Source organism: Astyanax mexicanus, chromosome 4 (genome assembly GCF_023375975.1).
Source record: "Astyanax mexicanus isolate ESR-SI-001 chromosome 4, AstMex3_surface, whole genome shotgun sequence".
NCBI classification, from domain to species: domain Eukaryota; kingdom Metazoa; phylum Chordata; class Actinopteri; order Characiformes; family Acestrorhamphidae; genus Astyanax; species Astyanax mexicanus.
Genome location: NC_064411.1, coordinates 48,792,155 through 48,818,475, shown reverse-complemented (window position 1 = coordinate 48,818,475; position 26,321 = coordinate 48,792,155). Strand labels below are relative to the sequence as shown.

The 26,321-nt window shown below is 39.0% G+C and overlaps 1 protein-coding gene across 4 annotated transcripts in view; it reads left to right on the top strand.

Moving 5' to 3' along the window:
* The window catches only part of pip5k1cb (phosphatidylinositol-4-phosphate 5-kinase, type I, gamma b), a 67,363-nt gene that overhangs the window by 36,615 nt on the left and 4,427 nt on the right, over positions 1-26,321 (top strand). For 2 of the 4 annotated variants that reach the window (XM_022678842.2, XM_022678843.2), the window contains exons 6-18: positions 3,693-3,845; positions 5,715-6,014; positions 8,565-8,767; positions 9,244-9,327; positions 10,834-10,882; positions 13,774-13,858; positions 13,976-14,137; positions 14,324-14,456; positions 15,506-15,541; positions 15,662-15,832; positions 18,172-18,517; positions 20,869-20,943; positions 23,289-23,378. In XM_022678842.2, coding sequence (XP_022534563.1) covers positions 3,693-3,845; positions 5,715-6,014; positions 8,565-8,767; positions 9,244-9,327; positions 10,834-10,882; positions 13,774-13,858; positions 13,976-14,137; positions 14,324-14,456; positions 15,506-15,541; positions 15,662-15,832; positions 18,172-18,517; positions 20,869-20,943; positions 23,289-23,378 — 1,887 coding nt within the window. Of the gene's footprint in view, positions 1-3,692; positions 3,846-5,714; positions 6,015-8,564; positions 8,768-9,243; positions 9,328-10,833; positions 10,883-13,773; positions 13,859-13,975; positions 14,138-14,323; positions 14,457-15,505; positions 15,542-15,661; positions 15,833-18,171; positions 18,518-19,663; positions 19,725-20,868; positions 20,944-23,288; positions 23,379-26,321 lie in introns of those variants that run through there. The other 2 variants (XM_022678844.2, XM_022678845.2) reach the window with 2 other exon arrangements.

Here is a 26,321-nt window from a genome sequence, read left to right as displayed (position 1 = left end):
ATCCCTACTGCCGCAGCAGCCGTGTCAGAGGTTTACCACCAGATAAAATTAGCCAAACACATTATTACATGGCTAATGTCAGAAGTTCAGGCTTTAACCTTATTAACTCAGTGCAGTACGAATGGGAGATGGCAGAAAACTTAAACTTACAAAATATTAAGTTCACTTCCTTGTTTCTACACTGTTATCCATTTGTTCAGCTGCACTGATATATTCTATAATTACAGACTGTAGTCCTGTATACTTTATTATTATCCTCCTTTTACCCTGTAAATGGTCAGGACTAGGGATGCAACGATACCACTTTTTCCTTACCGATACCGATACCAGCTTTTCTGGTATTTGCCGATAACAAGTACCAATACCGATACCAAATGTCCTGAATAACATAACATAACCTGATTGGCTGCTTTGCAGTTTCCGCATTTTTTTTAAATATCTGTTAATATGATTGGCAGCAGTAGATAATGATTGACAAGGAGCTCCTGTTGTCGACTTAAAATTATTAATTGAACATGTAATGATCAAAATATCATTCAGATTTTCTATTTTTATACAAGATACATGTGCAGTGTTTCTTTAAGAGTTAGACGGTTTGAATGATGTATAACATGTCCACATTGGATCAAATATGGATGTACAAAAAACGCAAATATGAAAATTACGATATATATTTCTAATAAAAAAAGCATATTTCGCCCTAAATGTTTATTTTCTGAAAGTAAATACAGCTAAAGTGGCTAGATAACTGAACAGCAGAGATTCTAAGCTTTAAAATGACATATTGGGTGTCTACACTGAGCTTATAATTATTCATAAGCACAGCCAGATATTAATTATGATATTTTCTGGCGCGTTAAGAGGTTAAGACTGTTACTCAGGCAAGTATTAATTATTTAGATGGTTATTTAGGTAGCTGGCTCGTGTATTCGGTTAGCGCTCAGCTCGGTTAGCATTCGGCTAACTACACAGTGTTGCTACATGCTAAGTGAAGGTTTAATTGTTATGCATGATCAGTGCATACTATATATAGAGGGACACACAGAATGCAGTGGTGCGTGAGGTTAATTGATGCTGCACTATCTGCATTGTTCAGTGTGATAATCCTCCACTTCCTGAAGGTCGAGAGAGGTCTGCATTTAGCCCTGCACTGCACAGCTACAGTCACTCATTTAGGACTGCTGTGCCAAATGAAGTGTTAAAGCAGGAAAAACACACAAAACTGTGGGGCAGTGGGTAAAAATGTACTGTAATCAAATCTGAAATTGATCTGAAATAAAGTAAAATAAAATGAAATTAACTACAAATGTATGTAGTTATAGTATACTTTTAATAAAATTAATACAATTATATTTAAGTTGTAAAGTTTTGGGATTTTTTATAATATTTATACACTCTTACAAATACAAAGAGTATACAGAGGGGTCTTTTTCATATTTACATCTCTTTTATAATGGAACCAAAATGTGGACATATTATGACTTATTTTTTGCATGCTTTTGTGTCTCTTTTTGGGTCTCGACTGCCCCTATAAACACTTCAAGCACGAAAAATCCATCCTTATGTTTTCTGTGAATCAACTGAGAGTTTGGGGTCACTATTTTATAGGGTCATCTATAAAACCCCACCTATAAGATCAGATGAAGATATGCCATTTCTGTCATTTTGGTTGAGAATCTCAGACTGTACACAGCAGGATTAGCCAACAGACTTCGTCTGAGGGAGGGATCTGTACCTACTGTCTGTGGCAAGTCAGTAAATGAGTGAAATGTTTTGTGCTCCTGTAGCAGTTAAGCATGAACTAGCTAGTTTGTGTTTTGACATTTAGCAGAAGCTAACACTAACGTGTGGTAAACATGGGGCAGGACAACCAACAGCTTATTTGCATAAAAGTGACAGAGCCCTTAAACATCTCATTCTAAAAGGGACTGAAACTGGTAAGAATAGAGCTGGTGAGATCTCTTTATGTGAGAGTGATTATGTGTAAAGAACTTCATGAACATGTTTTTTAACTTATTCTAAAAAGAAGTGTAATATGTTTCCTTTCTAATAGCGTAAGAAAAAGAAATAAATAGAATTGAAATGAAATGATGCACTACATCATAAATATTCACATTTATTTGGACTGTTTGATTTTGTGGACAATTTTCTGGACAATGCTGAGGCCCTTCAGGACAGCGTGTGTCCATTACCATTACCATCCACGGCCGCAGTTTGATAAACGGTGCTGCAGAATCAATGTGGCTTTTGAGGAAACGAGGACGAGGACTATTATAGGCTGTAAAGTATCTGATCCTGGAAGCCTTTGCAGGATTTTAATAGCACAGATCTGAGCTGAGGGGAGTGGAGGTGTCCTTTATGGATGGATCTATAATAGTGATTTCAGAAGCTGGAGGTTTAAATGGAGATGAAGCTGCGTAATATTAAGGGTTTGTCTTCTCGAAGGTTTGTCTTGACAGTGGTAAGGTGCCAAGCGTAATGCAGTGTGTGTGTGTAAGTGTGTGTGTCATATGCACATGCCTGTGGTACAGTATAATCCCACACACACACACAAACTGCACCTGGGCCAGAAGGGGATTACCTTTCTAATACTGTCCCTGTTAAACCCTGCAATGGGAATGACAGGTAGGCTGTTCCTGATGAAAACATGTACAGTACAGGGTTAAAGACTAAATCAGAAGCAAATCACTATAAATACACTCATTGTCAAAGAAATGTTTGCAAAAGTAGTTGAGTTGCACCCTGACGGAACTGTTGGATTGCAATGCTATCCAACACACTGCAAAACACTAAATCATAGCAAGTGAAATTTCTATCTAAATTCTAGGCAATAAATGTAATATTTTTATCTGATAAGAATTTTTTTGTTACTAAGCATTGTTTAATTGTTAGATCATTTTGCTTATTTTAGTAATAATGATCTCAATCAGTCTTACTCTGATTTTTCACCTTATTTGAAGTCATTTGAGCTCATTAGTCACAAGTTATTTTGATTATTGTATTCACATTTAAAACAAAAAATCTTTTTCTCTTTGATTTTTGCTTGATTTTAGTCTTACTTTACTCATTTGGAGACTTTGCGATTTATTGATACTTAAAGAAACATGCGTCTTAATTTACAAATATTTTGTCTAGTTTGTGGCAATGGATTTTTTGCATTGCAGGAATAATAAATGATTATAAATATAGACCGATATTGGAAATGGAATGTCTCAGCATGTTGCAAGCTGTAGAGGTTCCTAATGGTGGCCTATTATAATCCATCCTATGCAGTTTGAATATTCTCACACAGTTCCTGCAGATTTAGCGATAAAGGTGGAGTGCTGATTTGGTACAGCATCTGTGTCATCAATGCAAGCTCTTGTGATGAATGCAATATGTGGACAGGCATTGTCCTGTTGGAATCAAGCACTTAAGCATGTGTTCAAAAAATGAATGATGGCTGCAGGACCTCATTAATGTAACGTTGTGCTGCCAAATTGCCTCCAATGAAGACCAAAGGTGATCTGGCATCGTATTTAATTGCACCCCACACCTTCTGGACATGTGACACGTGACAACAGACTATTTATACTGGTGCTGAACACAGTTTATAACACAATATTAAAAGAGTGAATAGGTAAATATATTTAAAATGATCTACATCGTATTTGATGTGTGATCTCTCTGTCTCTCTCTTTCTTTCTCTGCAGTATTCTCTGTGCAATGAGCCGCTGATCGAGCTTTCCAACCCCGGGGCCAGCGGCTCAATCTTCTACGTCACTCGTGATGATGAGTTCATCATCAAAACCGTCCAGCACAAGGAGGCGGAGTTTCTGCAGAAACTGCTTCCTGGATACTACATGGTGAGTCCGGGGCTACGCCTGTGTTTCTCTGATTATATGCAGTATTACTCAGTAACTACAGAGAAAAGTGGTGGTTTATTTCTTATATTATAAACCTACATGCAAAATATTATGACTTTTTTGCAGATCTGTAGATTCCATAAGTTAATGAACCCCAGAACATTTCATTTAATTGTTAGAAATATTCTTTAATGAAAGTGTCAGGACGTAAAGTGTATGTTGATGTCTTGTAGAAGCTCCAAAATAAATCCTTTTTGCATCATGGTTAGCTAACATATCATTAGAGATATCATATGCATGCTAGCAGATATTAGCTTTTTTGTGCTTTTCTTAAGTTAAGAAGATTCAATTGTACAAATTTCTTATGTTCTTGTGCTACTAGTGAAATCGTCCCTCAGTCACAGTGGCTGTTGATATTAATATGTGATCAGAATTTTTGAGGTGGTGTCATCTAGCTGTCATCTCAGGATCTTCCATGTTCAGAGTAAATCCATCAGTAATTATGTCCGCCGTGTCCCAAGGCCTTTAATAGTCTACAGTCAGCTGTTCGTCTTCTGGTCCCGGCTCCTCCGACAGCGGCCAGACCGTTTCTAATTAAGTGGGTGTAGAATGTTTTGAAGTGAATAGCGTGGAGTAGGCGGTGGTGCAAATGAGTCAGCGTAAGAGTCTGTCATCCCATAATTCAACACACTTGTCCATCCTGGAGCTTTTCCACCACTTCATTACGAGGGATCAGTGTGTTCATGGTGGCGTGCTGTGTAACAGGACTGAGTGTATGCAGTGTGTGTTGCAGTATAGTGGGCCTAACACCTAATTAAAGATTCTTATTTTAGGACTCGTTAAGCATGCAATAATGTATACACTCTAATGTGCACTGACATGCCAAAAGTCATGGGACAGCACTATGGATAATGCTGTGTTATGTTAGAGGACAGCTTTGGAATTTTCACACCTGTATTAGTTGCAAGGTGTTTTTCATGGCAAAGCAATGGGGATTATTGAGTTATCAGGTTTGAGTGAGGTCTGATACTGAGTGCCAAATGGATGGGACATTTCATTTCTAAAACTGTACAGGAATTTAACGTTCCTTGACCAACAGTATCACATGTGTACCAGGCAGGTATTACCACTCAAAGTGTGCAGTGTACACTGTGCAATGGGTGCTAATGAATGTGATCAGTGGTGTCTGTCTAGAATTGTCCATACAAAGACACATATCCCTCACATTAGAGCTTAGATCAGTCCCAGAAAATCCAGCCTGACCCGGCCCGAGCCTGTGCACGTTATGCCCAGAACATTAGAATGATATTAATAAGCATTGCAACATTGAAGAAGCATAGCATAGACCTGTTATTAAAGAAAAATGTTTACTAAGAACAGATCTTCAAAAGATTAAAACACGAACAATGCTAATAATAATTCACAGGCCTAAACAACAGTAAATTAGGCTAAAAAAAATGATGCCTGAATGACTTTCCTGTATTTAATATAATTTAACATGGTTTAAGAATGTAAAATGCTTTCTAAACTAACTTATTTATATCTAGCTTATATCTAGCTTAAGTGCAAAAACACATAAAAAACAGTTTGATTTGTTATTTTTCTATTGTGATTATTTTGTTACGTTGCTATATAGTGATTATCACACCATAGCTTTATATAAAATAACAAAAAAACATAAAAAAAATAGATGCTTATGTCACAGACCAATTTCTTGAGACAGATCGGGTCGGGCATCAGGTCAAGAAAATGGTCTGTGAGAATCAATACCTCACATTATTACATCTTTCTTTAGCTTCCACACAAGCCACACTTTTGACTCCTGTGTCTGATGGAACTTCTCACCTTCTCCTCTCTTCCTGTTTTCAGAACCTGAATCAGAATCCTCGCACGCTGCTGCCCAAGTTCTTTGGCCTGTACTGTATTCAGTCCGGAGGGAAGAATATCCGGATTCTGGTGATGAATAATGTCCTGCCTCGGGTTTTCCGCATGCACCTGAAGTTCGACCTGAAGGGATCCACTTACAAGCGCCGGGCATCCAAGAAAGAGCGGGAGAAGTCCAGGCCCACCTTCAAAGACCTGGACTTTTTGCAGGAAGTGCCTGATGGGCTGCTGCTGGACACGGACACTTTCAGTGCTTTGGTCAAGACACTGCAGAGAGATTGCCTGGTTAGTGTGTATATCTGTGTGTATGTGAGTTAACCTGCAGTTTATAAAGCCTTATAATGAAATATAATGTAATGACGGGATGCTTGAAAATATAAAAATATTGCCCAGAAGCTGAATACCAAATACAGAACACAATTTCTTGCAGGTTTTTAATTGATTTGCCACTTTTTCATCATTATAATGATATACACTGCTCAAAAAAATAAAGGGAACACTCAAATAACACATCCTAGATCTGAATGAATGAAATATTCTCATTGAATACTTTGTTCTGTACAAAGTTGAATGTGCTGACAACAAAATCACACAAAAATCATCAATGGAAATCAAATTTATTAACCAATGGAGGCCTGGATTTGGAGCCACACACAAAATTAAAGTGAAAAAACACACTACAGGCTGATCCAACTTTAATGTAATGTCCTTAAAACAAGTCAAAATGAGGCTCAGTATTGTGTGTGGCCTCCACGTGCCTGTATGACCTCCCTACAACGCCTGGGCATGCTCCTGATGAGGTGGCGGATGGTCTCCTGAGGGATCTCCTCCCAGACCTGGACTAAAGCATCCGCCAACTCCTGGACAGTCTGTGGTGCAACGTGACGTTGGTGGATGGAGCGAGACATGATGTCCCAGATGTGCTCAATCGGATTCAGGTCTGGGGAATGGGCGGGCCAGTCCATAGCTTCAATGCCTTCATCTTGCAGGAACTGCTGACACACTCCAGCCACATGAGGTCTAGCATTGTCCTGCATTAGGAGGAACCCAGGGCCAACCGCACCAGCATACGGTCTCACAAGGGGTCTGAGGATCTCATCTCGGTACCTAATGGCAGTCAGGCTACCTCTGGTGAGCACATGGAGGGCTGTGCGGCCCTCCAAAGAAATGCCATCCCACACCATTACTGACCCACTGCCAAACCGGTCATGCTGAAGGATGTTGCAGGCAGCAGACCGCTCTCCACGGCGTCTCCAGACTCTGTCACGTCTGTCATGTGCTCAGTGTGAACCTGCTTTCATCTGTGAAGAGCACAAGGCGCCAGTGGCGAATTTGCCAATCCTGGTGTTCTCTGGCAAATGCCAAGCGTCCTGCACGGTATTGGGCTGTGAGCACAACCCACATCTGTGGACGTCGGGCCCTCATACCATCCTCATGGAGTCGGTTTCTAACCGTTTGTGCAGACACATGCACATTTGTGGCCTGCTGGAGGTCATTTTGCAGGGCTCTGGCAGTGCTCCTCCTGTTCCTTCTTGCACAAAGGCGGAGGTAGCGGTCCTGCTGCTGGGTTGTTGCCCTCCTACGGCCTCCTCCACGTCTCCTGGTGTACTGGCCTGTCTCCTGGTAGCGCCTCCAGCCTCTAGACACTACGCTGACAGACACAGCAAACCTTCTTGCCACAGCTCGCATTGATGTGCCATCCTGGATGAGCTGCACTACCTGAGCCACTTGTGGGGGTTGTAGAGTCCGTCTCATGCTACCACGAGTGTGAAAGCACCACCAACATTCAAAACTGACCAAAACATCAGCCAGACAGCATAGGTTCTGAGAAGTGGTCTGTGGTCCCCACCTGCAGAACCACTCCTTTATTGAGTGTGTCTTGCTAATTGCCAATAATTTCCACCTGTTGTCTATTCCATTTGCACAACAGCAGGTGAAATTGATTGTCAATCAGTGTTGCTTCCTAAGTGGACAGTTTAATTTCACAGAAGTTTGATTTACTTGGAGTTATATTGTGTTATTTGAGTGTTCCCTTTATTTTTTTTGAGCAGTGTATATTTTTTTAACTCCAAACATTTGTAGAATCACAACAGACTTACTAACAAAGCAATTACAAATCCTGAAGGGGCTTTTAATTTGAAACAAGGGATGTAGACACAGCAGTTAGCTTCTACTGAGCTGGAACGGTTTAGACAAGATTGATAACATTGGAGTTAAAACCGCAATACTGACGTTTGTATATAGCGCCAGTGTTGTGCCGAATTCAGCACCACCCAAAGTAAAGTGCTCCCATTCAGGAGTGTATTATTAAGTAAAGTTAAGGAAATTATCTCCGGTGCATATGCGTTGCCAAGCGGGGGGGGGGTGCTTTTCATGGTGGGGGTGCAAATTTCGGCAATTCTGTGGTGCCAAATTCAGCACACCTGCCAGGAAAAGCACCACCCCTCCTCTCAGGAGAGGCTACAGGTGACATGATTATTTTTCATTATTTCTTATTTCTCATCGTAGCTTAGAACAGTATCTTGGGTATTTCCAAGTAAAGTTAAATTCTGGCAGGGATGCTGAATTCGGCACAACACCGGCATTGCTGAATAAGTCTGGACTAAACCCTTCAAAATGACTGTCAATTGTTATTGTTCAGTATAAATGAATCAGTCTTTTCACTTATTTTGGCAAAAAAAAAAGTAATGTTATTTAATGAATACCGGTAATATATGAACAGGTTGTGTAGCTACATATAAGTGTGTTGCTGTTTAGCTGCAGACTGTGGCTACAGTGTGTTCTCAGAAGCATATAATAGAGTGTGTGTGTGTGTGTGTGTGTGTGTGTGTACAGGTGTTGGAGAGCTTTAAGATCATGGACTACAGTTTGCTGCTGGGCGTGCACAACCTGGACCAGGCTGAGCGTGAGCAGCAGACGGAGGGCTGTCAGAGCAGTGATGAGAAGAAGCCTGCGGCTCAGAGAGCGCTCTACTCCACAGCCATGGAGTCCATCCTGGGGGGAGCAGTCTGCGGGGACTCCATCGACACAGAAGACACGTGAGTACACAAACACATATACACACATGCACTCACACCATTTATATATATCACTGCATATCATTTCTTATTATATGCAGTCATGCTACAATCTATTTATAACTTTTTGATATAAAGAGATTCTGGCTTGTTGTTTATTTACATCGTCTTGAAATATCATAATGAATAGATCAATAGAAATGCTCCGAAATTACGTTTAATTTTTTTTACTTTTTTTTTATTTTATACTCACATACACTTGCTGAATCACATTTCTTGGTAATATTTAACCATTTTTGCAGATAAAAGCAAGCTGCTCTTATGATGGGTTCCTTCCGTAACTTAAGTGAACATTTCTGTGAATTGTCTAACAGTAGCCTTTCTGTTGGTTCTGTTGTGTCAGCAATGGGTGCAACCTGAAGTAGCTGAATGCAACATTAGAAGTGGGATTCAGTTCATAAATTAGTATCTTTGTGTGTGTGTCTCTCTCTCTGCAGAATGGGGGGAATCCCTGCAGTCAGCGGGAAAGGAGAGAGGCTTTTGCTCTTTGTTGGCATTATCGACATCCTGCAGTCCTACAGGTACGACATATACAGCCTAGATAACAAGCATAGTGAATAATTAAGTAATTAGTACATGCCTTTTGCATGTTTTAAGCTGCGCGAGGTGTACTTTTCCCGTTGTTACGATAGCAAAGACACACTGACACGTCCTAAAACAAGCTGCATGGTGCACGGTTGATGGCTTGCCTATAGATCTCTAAAATAGGGCCCAATATCTGTGTGGTCAAGGCAAGCTCATGAAAGGGTAGCAGTGTGTGAACAAGCATTGTCCTGAAATAGTGCACTGAAGTATCAGTGCCAGTGGTTGCAGGACTTCATTTGACATCATTTTGCTGTAAGGAAAGCCAAAGGTGATCTGATATAGGATAAAATTGACTCCTTGACGCTAATCCTTCTTGACATGTTATATGTGACCATTAACTGTTGAATTTGGCGCTTAACACATGCCTCCACAAACAGATTAATTGGTTGTCTTTACCAAGACAAAAACACTGAAGAACTCTTTTTTATTATTATATGATTTTTTTGATAATGATTGTATATTAACCACTTAACAGACCTTGGCCTGTATATTGGCTACAGGTGTATGTGATACAAAACCCTTTATCTCTGCAGTAAAATAACTAGAAAAGTGCCAATTTTATGATTTTATTCATTATATTTTGACAGTTACTTCAATATTTTTCAATATTTTCTATTACAATTACAGTTAAGATTTTCAGTCATGTTTTTTTTTTATCAAACATGAAACCTTTATATGTAATCCTTAAAAAGAAATTCTCAAGATATAGCTATGTAATATCAGGCAGACATTGCATCATCAATATCAATATCACAATATATCACACCGCTTTCGTTTACGAAACATTACCGTTATGTTGCATCAAATATCTTTATTTTTATTGAAACATAGGCGCTGCAAAATCCCTAACGCTCACTCCTTAATTTGACTTACTAGAGCTACTGCTTCATTACTCCACATGGTGGTGCTAATCAAATAAATATGGTAAACCTGAGGTCTAGAATATTGGTATTTGCTTATTTAGAAGTATTCTATCCTCTTCAGATGCTGTAAAGTATCGTAGAGATTAATAGTCTGAATTTATGTATTTGGAATCACAGTATTGTGATAATATCATATCGTGAGATGCTCTGTGAGTCCCACCGCTAATAACTATACTTCTCTTTAAATGCTCGAATAATAAGCACACATATATCAGTCCATTTTTCCATGCACACAGCCTTAAAATTCAATATACCAATATACAAGTACATATATCATGCTAGCCAAGCTGCAAGTTTCCCTCCCGCACTTATATGACCTAATCTAGTGTGAGTGGGCTTGGCACTCATAAGCTGCCCTGTGGTGCTTGGTGTTATGTCATGTGTAAGAGGCACTGTTGCGTAATCTCAGTAAATGGGGAAAAACACACCATCTCATCCTGACTCTGCACTTCTGTGAGTGTGTGTGGTTTCGTGAGCTCCTCACAGGCTTCAGTAAGCTCCTGTCTGTTTCTGTTGCAGACTCATTAAGAAGCTGGAGCACACTTGGAAGGCACTAGTCCATGACGGGGTAAGTGTGAAAAGAAAAGGCTGCTTTAGAGCCCCAAACATCCTCAGTGTAGCTTCCTGTCTGTTATCTAAAGCTCTAATACTCCCTAATGCAAGTGTCTGACTCATTTTTACACATTTGCCTACAGACGTTTTTTTATACTGCAGAATACTTCAGAGATAAGGGCAGGAAATGAGGGAAATGCAAATTACTTAGGAAACAAACATACATAGAGATGGGAAATGGGTTGGAAAACCTTTCACTATTTAAACCCTATTTAAACCCTAGAGCATGTATGTCTCTGCATCAGTTTTATACTCTTATACCCACATTATTGACTAACTTAACATCAGTTTGTGTTTCATAGGCCTTAAAATAGATTCCTGTGTTTTTTTTTTACAAGTAGGTGCAGTACAGAAGTATAGTACAGTATAGTGCAGAACAGCACAGTGGAGTACAGTATAGTACAGTGTAGTACAGTAATGTGCAGTACAGTACAGAGTAGTACAGTACAGTGTAGCAGAGTACCGTACAGTGCAGTATAGTGTAGCAGAGTACGATACAGTGCAGTAGAATGCAGTACAATGTAGTACAGTGCAGTATAGTGCAATACAGTGTAGTATAGTGCAGTATATTGCAATACAGTGTAGTACAGTGCAGTATAGTGCAATACAGTGCAGTATAGTGCAATACAGTGTAGTACAGTGCAATGCAGTGCAGTATAGTGCAATACAGTGTAGTACAGTGCAGTATATTGCAATACAGTGTAGTACAGTGCAGTATATTGCAATACAGTGTAGTACAGTGCAGTATAGTGCAATACAGTGTAGTATAGTGCAGTATATTGCAATAGTGTAGTACAGTGCAGTATAGTGCAATACAGTGTAGTATAGTGCAATACAGTGTAGTATAGTGCAATACAGTGTAGTACAGTGCAATGCAGTGCAGTATAGTGCAATACAGTGTAGTATAGTGCAATACAGTGTAGTACAGTGCAGTATATTGCAATACAGTGTAGTACAGTGCATTATAGTGCAATACAGTGTAGTACAGTGCAGTATATTGCAATACAGTGTAGTACAGTGCAGTATATTGCAATACAGTGTAGTACAGTGCAGTATAGTGCAATACAGTGTAGTATAGTGCAGTATATTGCAATACAGTGTAGTACAGTGCAGTATAGTGCAATACAGTGTAGTATAGTGCAATACAGTGTAGTATAGTGCAGTACAGTGTAGTACAGTACATTGTAGTGCAGTATAGGGCAATGCAGTACAGCACAGTATAGGGCTGTACAGTGCAATACAGTACAGTACAGTATAGTGCTGTACAGTGCAGTACAATATAGTGCTGTACAGTGCAATACAGTACAGTATAGTGCAGTACAGTGCAATACAGTGCAGTACAGTATAGTGCTGTACAGTGCAGTACAATATAGTGCTGTACAGTGCAATACAGTACAGTATAGTGCAGTACAGTGCAATACAGTGCAGTACAGTACAGTATAGTGCTGTACAGTGCAGTACAATATAGTGCTGTACAGTGCAATACAGTACAGTATAGTGCTGTACAGTGCAGTACAGTGCTGTACAGTGCAATACAGTACAGTATAGTGCTGTACAGTGTAATACAGTACAGTATAGTGCTGTGCAGTGCAGTACAGTGCTGTACAGTGCAATACAGTACAGTATAGTGCTGTACAGTGCAATACAGTACAGTATAGTGCTGTACAGTGCAATACAGTACAGTATAGTGCTGTACGGTGCAATACAGTGCAATACAGTACAGTATAGTGCTGTACGGTGCAATACAGTACAGTATAGTGCTGTACGGTGCAATACAGTACAGTATAGTGCTGTACAGTGCAGTACAGTATAGTATAGTGCTGTACAGTGCAATACAGTACAGTATAGTGCTGTACGGTGCAATACAGTACAGTATAGTGCTGTACGGTGCAATACAGTACAGTATAGTGCTGTACAGTGCAATACAGTGCAGTACAGTATAGTACAGTACAGTGCAGTACAGGGCAGTGTAGTGCAGTAGTTACTGTACACTAGAGGTCAGCAGGTTGGCACAGTTGACCGCGTGCTGTCAGTCTTCTGTCAGTGGGTGAATTATTAAAAGCAGGGCACCATCTGTATGGCAGCGCGCCCTGCAGAGTAATCTCACTCTCCGGGCTCATGTGTGTATGAATGAGTGTGAGAAGCCGGGGTTTGTGGGTAGTGTGGAGGTGGAGGCTGTAGAGGTTGTAGAGGTTGACTGGGAGCAGGAGAAGACTTTAGATACGGATCTGCTGGCTCCAGTTTCCCTCCAGAGCGCCAGGACCTGCAGATACCATCAGTGTGGCCTTGTTAAAGACTGAGTGTTTCTTTCCACTGGCAATCTCTTCTCTTCTCTTCTCTTCTCTAATTCTTTCCTCTTTTCTGTCTTCTCTCATCTCTCCTCTTTTCTTCTCTTGTCTCCTTCTTTCTTCTTGCATTGTCTCTTTTTATACTGTATTATATTGTCTCATATAATCTCTTTTCTGTCTCTTCTTGTCTCTTCGCCTATTTAGTCTCTTCTCTTAATTTTTCTTCTATACTTTTCTATACTTCTCTTATATCTTCTCTTCTTTCATTGTCTCTTCTCCTATTGTATTGTATTGTCTTTTCTTTTTGTATTGTCTCTTTTCCCTTTTCATCTCTTTGGTTCCCTTCCTGTCTCTTGTTTCTTTTCCATTTTTCTCTGTTTTCTCTTTTTTTATTGCTTCTCTTTATTTGTAGTCTCTTCTCCAATCTTCCATTTTATATTTTTTCTTATATTTTCTCCTCATTATCTTTTTTTATTATTATTAAATTTTCTCTTCACTGTTTATGTTGTCTATTTTTCTTCTATACAGACTATAATCCTCTCCCTCTCTCTCTCTGTAGGACACAGTATCAGTGCACAGGCCGAACTTCTACGCTGACAGATTCTTCAAGTTCATGAGTTCCACTGTGTTCAAGAAGAGCTCTTGTAAGAACTACACAATTTCAGAGACTCTAAATAATATATAAAGTCTTAGGTATCTGAGTTCAGTGAATTAGTGCTGCTTTAGTTCCTCTGACTGTGTTCCTCTCCCTCTCTCTGCAGCTCTGAAATCCTCTCCCTCTAAGAAGGGTCGAGTGGCTCTGACCGCGGTGAAGCATGCTGGGCCTGGGGCAGCGTGGTCAGCAAGCCAGCTGCCCTCAGAGAGAGACCAGAATATATACGACCTGAGAGGAGCCCGCAGCTTCCCTGCACTGGAGAACGATGGTGGGTGCAGAGAGAACAGACTGCTGCTGTTTTTACACAATGTTCTCATTCGGATACATTTAGATAAATATATTCAATGTTTTTAGACATTTCTGAGAAATCAAAAACTGTAATATCTAAACAAGTTATACATTTATTAATATTAAAAATCATCTCTGTGTGTCTATCTGTCTGTTCATCTCTCAGGCCTGCACCCCTGTACTCCTCCATCATTCGAGGAGGCCACTACAGCCTCAATCGCTACCACACTGTCGTCCAACACGTCCATATCCATCCCTGAGCGCTCCCCCTCTGACACCTCAGAGCACCCCCGATACAGGTACACACTCATACACACACTGTTCACTCCTACACCCACATTGGTCCCCAACCCCTAATTGTAGTCTGAACAGTAATAAACAGATATGTTTTCTGTTTGAAAGTTTGCTTCATTATTTTTGCACAAAAACTATCATTATAATAGGAGTAGTGTTCTTCTCTCTCTCTTCTGTGCTCTTCTCTAAATCTTTCTTTTCTTCCCTTTCTCTTCTGGACTCTTCTCTTCTGTACTTTATGTCTCTTCTGGTCTTATCATTTGTTGTCTCTTTTCTCCTCATCTTTTCTCTTTTCCCTCCATTTCTTCTTATCTTATCTTTTCTTTCTCTTCTCGTCTTTTCTCTTTTCCTCTCCGTCTCTTCTAATCTCATCTCTCTCTTCTCATATTTTTATTTTCCTTTCCCCCTCTTCTGAGCTCATCTCTTGTCTCTTTTCTTCATTAGTCTGTTCTTCTTTGCTAATCTTTTTTGATCTTTTTCTTTTTTCTGTTCTTTTGTCCTCCCTTTTTTCTCTTCTCTTTTCTGCTCATTTTTTTCTTGTGGCTTCTCTTACCTTATTTCTTCTCTTTTCTTTACCTTTCACTTCTATTCTCTTTCACTTCTTATACTCTTCTCTTATATTTGTTTCCCTTCTTGTTTCTCTGCTGTTTTAATGACAATGACAATCCATATATACATATCACACGTTTGCACCCTCCCAGATAGTCTAGACTATCTGCTTTTTATTTTATACACTAAAGTACCGTAACACTATACATTCCATTAACTGTTATGTGAGAGAGGGGAATAGTCTCACATACAGGCTTTTTAGCATTAAAAAGATTATAGTATTTTGTAAACTTGGTGCTTTGCTGAAATATTCCTTTAGTGAGTACTGGATGAGCATGAAAACTCTTCAGCTTGTCTTTGAGAAGATATTACTGATGGACGAGTGTCAGTTTTCCATAGTGTAAATGGAAAACTGACAGAAATAATTAACTGCTGATAGAACAGCTTTCCCTCACTCTGTTGTTATTGTCTTTTTCTTCTCTCTCTCTGCTGTCTGACCCTTCAGGAGACAAACCCCGAGTCTAAAAGACAGTGATGGAAGGTCAGTCTGAACACATTGTTTTTTAGGCATCAAACTTGTGGAAATTGTCCTTGTGTTCTTTTAGGTTTTGAAATCTGATCTGAAGCATGTACATTAATGCTGTGTGTGTGTGTAATTCAGGGTGGTTAATGTCCACGAGGAGGACCAGCAGACAATCACAGTGCAGGTGGACGTGAGGAGAGAGAGGGAAGAGGAGGACGTTGACAGATTGAGGATTGTAGAGGAGAGGAAAGAGGTGGTGGTGCAGCAACAGTGTGCGGTTTTGCACGCCCAGCTTCCTCCACAGAGCAGGTAAACACATAGTATACATACTATTCACACTACAACTCACCGAATTTAGCCAAATGGCATTTAGCATAATCTTACACTCCTGTTGTGTTTACTTGTCAAAAAATAGCAATGGTATTCCTGGGTCAATTGGACCTGGTGCATGTTTAATTATCCAAAAAATGTCTGAAATAAAAAAAAATTCAGTGTGAAAATTTCATTACCAAGTCCATTACTAATTATTCTGTTAATATTTAGTGCAATGATATTTCTTACCTATAACAGTTAATGGTTCAATTAGAATAATGCACACGTTTTTCATAAAAAAACCTACTTTATTACTTTTGAAAGACCAATATATAAAACAAAATAGTTTTACATAACATTAAAAAAACATAACACTGCAATTGTTTTTTGCAAAAGCAGGGGGTGGTTGCAAATATGTGAGATGAACCATTTTCATATTATATGTTGATTACACTAATTAAGGCAAGCAGAAGAGGTTTCACACTGAAAAAATACTAAAAAAAATACTAAAACAACTATTTTTCCTGTATAACGTAACAGGAGAACTTCTCTTTACCCCTAATAATACCCTTAATTTGGCCTAATGATGCATAGAATAGGATTTGGGGTTTAAATTGCTTGTTATGCTGCTTCGACATCAGCAGCCAGAGTGCGAGAGACAGCACAATTGATTATGTTCTCTCTGGGTGGGTAGACAGTGATTTAAGTCTTTTTTTGTGATGCTGGCTGGTACAGGCATCTTTTGGCTGATGTATTAGAGCAGACTGGGGAAATTTATTTTTAGACTGGGGATAAAATAAATTTGATGGTACAGTGGAGCTATGAAGCCTCATAGAATCTCAATAATCTTAAATAGACTTCGTAATAGAATTTCTAACACTGTGTGTTACACCATTTAAATCAGTGTTTTTTTTAACATTACCTATTGTAATATTAGCTAATCCACTCTCTCAGTGCTTCAGTAGGTGGGACAGAAACACAAGCATATGGTCCTGAGGGCTTTACTGCAGACTCTGCTGCCGAAAGCCTGATCTGCCATCTGCCTGTGCTGCCTGCTCAAAGCCGTCTCACCTGCTGTTAACACACTGGCCTGAGGGAAAATGAACACTTTCATTTTCTTAACTCGCCACTTAAGAGATACTTTGTGTTACTGTGATTCTGTTTCGAGTTTAAACTGCTTTTTACTGAGCATCTGTATGAAAATATTTATTTAAACTCCACTATATCAAATGTTCTACTTTTAGAAGTAACATACACATCTAGATCCTTGGAAAAAACAACAATCGATGCTTTAAAGGTATTGTAGCAGTAGTCTTATTGCTAACCTTTAGATTTAGAACATGAGGAAGTGTGTAAGCTGTTTAAATATCATGCAAACAGCATCATTTTCAAGATAGCAGATCATTAGCACAGATTTTTCTTTTATTTTTTTATTTTTTGTTTATTTTTGGTCACACACATCCTGCAATTTTTAGGTTTTAGCATATCAACATAAAATGTACATATGAAAAAATATACAAAATAATTTTGTAAATAAAAAATGGGCTTTGGCACCCTTTATATATAACAGTGACACATATGCACTGTTAACAGCAACGACTTGGAAACACCTGTGCAACCACTCAGGGCACCAGAGCAACTGCACTCACCTAACAACAATTAAACAACATTTTTAATGCCTAAAGCAGCACTCATCTAGTATCCACTTAGCAACACCACCTGGGATACCATAGCAACCAGCAATTTTTCTGGTAAATAATAAAAAAATTGTGGGGCTTTAAAATACTCATAATTTTATCAAAATTCTTTATTTAAATGGCATTTAGTCTAGTGTTGCATGAAGTCAGTTTAGCTTAAAACGTATTGTACGTATTGTGTGTTTTACAAAGCATTTTAAAATATATACTTTTGGTGCTTTTTTCCTAAAAAAAAAACAAAGTTTTGGTTATTATTGATTGAACTGAATTCCAGTATGTTCTGGACAATGCTATATAGCAACATAATAACGTATTATATATTTTATTTTTATTTAACTAATTGCATTTTGTTATAATTGTCTGTAATTTCTTGTTTCAGTTTGAGACAAAGTTATAAAAAAATTTAAATTCTATATTTTTTACATATTTTTGTAATTATTTGATATCAAACATTTCAAAAACTCTTATGCCCAACTCAAACCTGATTATATTAAAATTGAATGTAAATGTATTTCACTGTGTAACTACTTCTGTAAGTTATTACAAATTAAAATAATGATGTACATTATTACACCATTTAATATTAATAAAAATAATAAGCAATAACTGCTCTGTATCTGTGTAATCTGTGTTTCTCAGTGAGCCAAAGGGGCCCGTGAGCGGAATCCGCGAGACCGAGATCCTGGATGATGTTGTTCCAGAGATGCCCCGCCCTCCACAAACAGCAGATGTCCCCCAGTCTGTCCTGCCACCAGCAGCTGTGCCCCTGGAGGCAGTTGCTGTGGAAACAGGTTCCCAGGCAGCGGCGGCGACAGCGGTCCCGAGGCCAGCAGTCCCTGAAGCAGAAGCCCCCTCCTCCTCCTCCACACCCCCCAGCTCCAGACCCAGCGGGGCACAGCCAGAGCCGAGGAGGAGGCCGCCGTCACAGTCCTTCAGCCAAGGATCCCTGGAGGAGGAGGTCGTGCCATCCACCGATATCTACTTTGTAAGTTGGAAGCCTGAAAGTGTGCAACTCTGAGAGGGGGAGGGGTTAAACTTTTGATTGTGGAACAAGGTTAAAGACCTAAAGGATTTTCCATCTTTACCCCAAATGTAGTGGAACAGTCAAGAGATATTTGGGAGATATTTATTTTCTAAATTTTGATTATTTATGTTATTTTGGAACCAAAGCTATGAGGCTAATGTTGCTAACAACCAATAATAACTTATGTACACAGATTAGCACCTTTTTAAACTTTATCCTTTATTTATTGGCCAATCCAATTTAACCCATGCCCCTTAGTATAAAAAAAAACAGCCCTATTTGGAAGGGATTAGTTTCTCAGGGGGACATCTGTGAAAAATATTTCACACTTCTACTCAGTGATAAAACTCTTGCATCCAGACTGCATTTGAAAAAACAGGAGGACCAGTGAGTTTTAAAGGCTTTCTCGATCTCAAGACCTCGAGTTCAGTAGCTCCTCCATTTCCACTCGCTATTGTGTTCACGTGGATCTCTGTGGAAATGTGCACCCAAAGTGTAATTATGGTGCGTGGCAGTGGACAAGTAGCTATTTTATTAAACACAATGAGACGAAACTCAGAGATGTGCGTCTGGACGGGACTAAAATTACCGGAGGACCACTGAAAAAAGGGAAATAGATAATTCAGCCTGTAATTTTATCAAAGGACGTCTGAGAAAAACACACAAATGGTCGTTTCTTATTGGAATAAAATCACAGAGAACCCCCCCATAAAAGAGAAAATAGGGCTTATAATTCTGTTGAGGTTTTTATGAAGAACTCATATTGGAATATTCCATTACTTTTGCCACTTTTGTCCAAAAAAAGCCAAAAAAACAAAACACTGCACTGTGCACCTGTGGGTCGTGTGTGCAGAGTCTCCTGCATTGAATGTAGATTTCAATATTTGCATGGACAATTCTAACCAGAAGCTGCCGGTCATGATCATTACCATCATAAACTGCACTATGCACTACACATTTGGACCTTAAGATTATAAAACACCAGAAATAACATGTCTGACTGGATAACTGGCTCCATTTGGGACAAGATGGAAATCTGTGGGGCATTATTGTTATATAATAGGCTTTATGGAGAGAGGATATAATATTGAGTTAAATGTTCCACAGCGAGGCAGTCTGGATGATGTAGTGGAACTGTGAAGGTAAAACCGTGTGTGTGTCTGTGTGTCAGCATGCATTATTCCTTTCTATAAAAAATAAGAGAGTGTGTGGTGGTGTGTGTGTGTGTATGAGAGTGGCACAGCACCACTCTCTGGCTTCACAACTTTTTTCGGAGTGACTCACTGCAGTGTCTGATCCAGTTGCATCCTTCTGTCTGTCCATCTGTCACATTCCCTCTCTCTCTCTCTCTCTCTCTCTCTGTCTCTCTGCACCGCTGTCAGTCTGCCAGTGCCCCGATGCCAGGGGCACACTTTCCTACAATACATTGATTTGATGCACAGGAATGGAAAAATTTATAGCTTTAAGCCAACTCTGATGATTGTGTGCCACTGCTGCTCAAAACAATCCTAATGTTAGAGAAAACATAGATTGATTGGTTGCCAAATATTCAGTGCATTTCAGAACACTAAACTGCTTTATTGAATTTAAAATATAAAAAAAAACAGCGGTAGAATGAACAGGTTTCTGCAAATATGCAAAAACAAAACTTCTAGGGTGTGTTGGTGGGGTGTAAGATAGCTATGAGTATATGTGTAATATAGGCCACATAGTGTTGATATACCAGACTATTGAGTTCACATAATTTGCTACTTGAATCAACAAAATAAAAAAGATTATAGAGGCCTAAGACTGTATAGACTTCTCTGTATTGACTTGAGACTTGACTCAGATATGAAATGGGATATGGGACTTGACTATGCAGAGTTAAAAAATAACTGTCAAAATAACAAGGTAAAGGATGATTTTACTGGATGTTTGGGTGTGTGTGTGTGGGTGTGGGTGTGTGGTATGTACATGTGTGTTCACATTCAGGCTCGACCATTTCATTTCACATGTTTATCATGTATTTCTTTCAGCATCTCTCTCTCTCTTCCCCTTTCATCTTCTCCTTCATTCATTTGGGAAGCATCTGTTTCTGCTTTCATTTTTTATCTTCACTGTTGGGTTTTCATCTCTTCTTCATGTGCTTTTAAAGCTTTAAAAAGCTTTAGTGTGCATCTTTCATCTTCACCATCTATTAATGTCTCTCTCTCTCTCTGTTTTTCTCTTTATTTACCTTATTTTACCCTAAACCCATCCACACCCTTCACATCTAAAACCCCCCCTGCTCTGTGTGTGTGTGTGTGTGTGTGTGTGTGTGTGTGAGACAGTATGCAGAAGGGAGATACTGGGTGTATTCCCCTGTTTCTCATCGACGCAAACCAATCCAGAGCAACGACAACTTTGTAAGTGTACAGAGTGAAAGGTCCCAGGGAATAACAGTGGATTTATTTTTAACGTTTATATTAAATGTTAAAGTGTTATCCTGTACAGCTAGAGAATTTTGAGTAAGAAAACAAGCTTAAAATTATAAATGATAAAAAATATTGCACATAAATGTGTGTGGGCGTGGTCTAATATTCTGAAAAGCAGTCTTGACAGAAAGCCCTTTGCCATAGACTTACTGTATACTGTATACATAGAACTACATACACAGTAGCATAACTCTGGTTTTAATGTGCTTTACCAGTTTCCTTTTGATCTTTAATTCTTTTTTATATTTGTATATGTTTAATTTGTATTACTTTTTAGTGTATTATTGTTCAGCATTTTCTTTTAATATTTAGTTTGTGTTCCTTTTTAGTGCATTTTTATTTAGAATATTCTTTGGTATTTAATTTGCTTTAGATCAGTAAAGTTTAGTTCCCTTTGATCTCTAGTTTGTATTCCTGTTTAGTGTATTATAGTTCAGCATTTTCTTTTGATCTTTAATTTGCTGTAGATCACTAAAGATTAATTTCCTTTTGATCTCTAGTTTGTGTTACTTTTAGTGTATTATTGTTTCAGCGTTTCTTTTGATCTTTAATTTGCTTTAGATCACTAAAGTTTAGATTCCTTTTGATTTCTAGTTTGCATTTATTCTCTAGTTTGTGTTACTTTTGAGTTTATTTGTGTTCAGCATTTTGTTACTATTATGTTTCAATCATGCATTTTTGCTCCATTTTAAAAGTCTTTAGGCTTGATTTAGGTCACTAGCTTGTTTAACTTGTTAGCTTGGTTATGTTTGGAGGGGAAAGTAGTTTAGACCACCAAATTTATATTGGCATTGGAAAGACAGTAATTTTAAAAGACCTGCATGGATGTTGCGTTTCACAAGAGCAACATTTAGAGGTATATAATAAAAAAAGTCACAGACTGAGGTTCCCTGGGGCTTTAATATAAATGTGTTAAGTGTAGATGTAGCCAGTGTAGACAGTCCCATCCCTGTAGCTGTAGCTGTCTATGTTGAAGCTGAAGATGAAATAGAAGGTAGATCTAAAAGTTGAACTAGATGTTTGTCTGCTGCTTTTAGTGTAGCCCTTTCATAGTTCTTACAATGCTTACTTTTCTGGTATCTTTATGGTGATGAGAAAGGTTCAGTATTGTATAAAAATGACTGGACTAACTGGTATTTTGGAACCTTGACACTTACCAAAATACATATAGTCTATAGAACCCAACATTCCTAATATATGTGCATGGTGTTCCCCAGATAATGATGAGACCATTTCAATGGAAGACACCGATCAAGCATAACTTTTTGACCACCTAACCATTTCTACCCCAATTATCAACATTTGCCCTGTTCATTCGCCCTAGTCTGGACCCCACTGGATAGACCATCACAGAGCAGCTATTATGTGGGTGATGTGTAATTCTCAGCACTGCAGTGACACTGAAATGGTGGTTGTGTGGTAGTAGTGAGGGTTGTGCTGATGTGAGTGGATAAAACACAGCAGTGCTGTCAGGCCTATTGCAACAAGGCAAGCAAACCAATCAATTGCCTAGGGCCCCGACTGGCCAGGAGCCCCCAAACAATCACTGGTTATGATTAAATTCAATAAAAAACTGTGTGAGCTCCCCCTTAAATTACAACTACCTGTTATCAGAACCCCCAACAAGGGGGCTCTCCCACTAGTTGCTAACTAGTAGCCAGCCTGCTGGAAAATGAAATCTAAGATTTTGTGGGAAAACAAAACTGCACTGACTTTAGACTTGATAATAAAACACAGTGGATTTACTGATGATCAGTGATGGTTTGGAGAGACATGTCATCTGCTGGTGTTGATCCACTGTGTTTTATTATCAAGTCTAAAATCAGTGCAGTGTTTTCCCACAAAATCTTACCGTATCCGTATGTCCGTATAATGGTAATGTTTATGTTGGCTAGTTACCTGCCTGGCGGTCAATGCTTGCCTAGTGCTGCTGCAGTTCTTAAATATCTCAGTGTCACTGCTGGACTGATAATAGTCCTGTGAGCAGCGTCCTCTGGGCACTAATGAGTTACTAGAGGATGATCAACACAATCTGTGAAGCAACAGATATTTAATGGGACACTGAATACCCATCATGCAATATGCTCCAGTCACTTTAATAGTATTCCTGATTTTCCAAATCATTGATTCAAATCACCTCATGCTCTTGATCCCTCTGTCCTTCTCTCTCTCTCCATCATTCCCCCTCTCTCACCTCTCTCTCTGCTGCATGGCCTCTCTGTCGTCTATCTGTGTGCGCTTGTCTGGCGCCTCCTGCTGTTGTTCTGGTGGTGTAGCAGCGGCCTCCAGAGGAGCGGAGCTGGGTGTATTCCCCGCTGCACTACAGCTCTGCGTCTCAGACAGCCTCTGATGAGGAGAGTGAGACAGTAAGTGTGGAGTTCAGAATCAAGCCCAGCTTTAGCCATGCCACCCTTTCAAAACCCCCACTAGATGCCACCACTATAGATCCCAAGTGAAGGACACTCCCTACTCTGGCTTTCTGTTTTCTTTTTTTTATATGTGCATTCATTCATTCATTTATTCATTCAAACAATCACTCATTGATTTTGTTTGTTCAATCACACAATCAATTGAGTTGGTAATGTCCCTTGGCTGTACCATTTAAATATAATAACATTATTTATTAATTTAGTTTGTGATCAACTGTTCTGCAATTGGGTTCAACAACCCTCTGGGCTGGAGAGCTATTAGTCTGTAGAACTCCATCCCATTACACTTCATTTTTTCAAAACAGATGTTTTGGAAAATGGACGTAATGCCTTGGAAAATATCTGTCCCAGGGCCAAACTTAATTGCCAACCCCAGGTTTGCAGATTCATGCTTTGCCTCTGAATGTGGTCTGTAGAGCAAGTGGTCCCAAATTTCCAAACTCAAGCATTCCACAGATTTATAACATTGTTTTATTACAATTATATTTGTTATAAATAAACATTACTTTTCGTCAGCTAAATAATTCATACTTCATAGAAACTACCTAGCAACATCCTAGCAACCACCTGGGACACCATAACAACACAAAGAAAGATACTTGGAACAACCACTTCTGTTTTTGGCTCATGTTAAATCTTATAGTGTCTCAGAAGCCCCTTGGCAAGCATGGCTTTAACTATGACTTTATCATCTTTTTTATTAGTGCTAACAAAATTTCTATTCTAGTAATTCAAATTACAAAGTAAATCTCAATAAAATAAATAACAAATTACATCTTATTTGTTTCCAAGTGTAGCTGTGTCACTGTCTCAGACACTGACCTGCCAGAAGTCATGGGACATATGTAGTATTGTGTCCCATGACTTTTGTCACGTCCCATAAAAATTAAAGAAAGCTGCATGGACCTGCAGGACCTCCTGCATTGAATGTGGATGTGATTTCTCTGCTTAGGTTTATTGTTTTTAACAAAATCAGGGTCTTTTTAGGTTACGAAATAGACAAGCATTTTTTGTTATTTTTTTTTTTTTTGTTCTGGGGTATATATAAAAAGCTTATATTTATAAAAAACATTTTTATAATTACTAATAATATTTATTTTGTTGCAGGAGAATATTCTTTAACCTAATTATTTTAAAAAAAATAGTCCTAACGTCTTGCAATGAGCACACTTACCAGGTAGTGTTTCTTACTACCCCACTCACAAGATAGTATCTCACAACTAATACAGGTGTGGGTGTTCCCAAGCCCAAGCATAGTCAGTTTACCTACTGCTATCCCATGACTTATTCACCTATCTGCAGCAGTACCTTCAAAGAAGGGCAATTTAGACAGTGCATGTCAGTGTAGCATTATTTCAATAAGGAAATACAATATTGGATTATAAATGTATTAAATGACAAAAGGGTTTCATTCAGGTGATTGTACAGGTACCCATTCACCCCCCCCCCCCCCCCCTGTGATTAAGTACAGACTGTATCCATGAAGGCTAAAGAGAAGCTAACAGCTCTGATTGCTCTCTGTGGGGGCTGGCTCAGTGCCTGCTCCCTGGCAGACTCTGTTTCATTAGCAGGAGCCACGGGCAGTAGCCGGTGGACGACAGGGTGACCAGTAGTAGAGGTCACCCTGTTCACCACAGGGGGCGGCATGGCAGCATGGACTCGTCACGTGGACACGAGGCACAGCACGCTTATATTCACGCTTTCAAGATAGAGGCGCACTGTTACACCAAATTTCACCTCTCTGCACACTCGTGTGTGTGTGTGTGTGTGTGTGTGTGTGTATATATATATATATATATATATATACAAAGTGCAATCATATTATTATGAACACCTCCTTGTTTTTATTTTTCAGCTCCAAAGATCATATAGGAGCCTTTTGTAGTTTTAATGTATTATTACAGACTGTGGTTCTGTTTCTGTTGCTCTGCATACAATATTATCATCCTCATTTCAACTTGTTCTACAATGGCCAGAAACTATAGCTTAGATTCTCTGCCTGAAGATTTCCCATCGTCGGGTCAGGCTCAAGAAAATAATATGTGGCGTAGGCATCTGTTTTTTTTAATGCTATTTATATTTTATATAAAGCTGTAACGTGATAATCACAATATAGCTAAGTAACAAATCAAACAGTTTTTTTTTATTAAAGTTGCACTAGTTAAAATGTTATAATCACGCAGCTCTGGGGCTCAAGCAAAGGTAAGCAGCGCTGTGTGCAGCTGTTCTTAAAAAATTATTTTTCTTAAATAATAGGTCTATGCTTCTTCAGCATTGCAATGTTAATTAATATAATTCTAAACAGATTTCCCTCATTTAAACAGACCGAAATTATTAAAAAGCTCAGTTTTAACACTCTACTTACTAAAAAAAAATGTCATAGGCTCAAAATGACAGTTTATGGATCGGGTCGGGTTCGAGCAGAAAGTGCACGGGCTCAGGTCGGGTCAGGCTGGATTTTTTTGGGCCCGATCTAAGCTCTACAAGGAACCCACACAGAGCAGCTGTTATTTTTTGGGTCGTGGGTTACCCATTTTCCGCATGAGTGGAACAGACACTGCAGCACTGCAGACAGTGTTTAAAAACTCCAGCAGCACTTCTGTGTTTGATCTACTCTTCATACTTCATACACCACCACCATGCCAGTATAGATACTGTGCAAAGCAGCAGGAATGAAATATAGCAAACCTTAATCAGTTTTCCCTTTAATCAGTTTCCCATAGATTTTCAGATCAGTAAAAAGACTTCCATGCCTCACACTAGTACAACTTTGCTCTTGACTTGATCCACGCATCCCATGCCAGTGCTGAGAACGACACATACATAATAATAGCTGCTCTGTGGTGGTATCTCCTTTAAGGTCCTGGCCATTGTAGAACA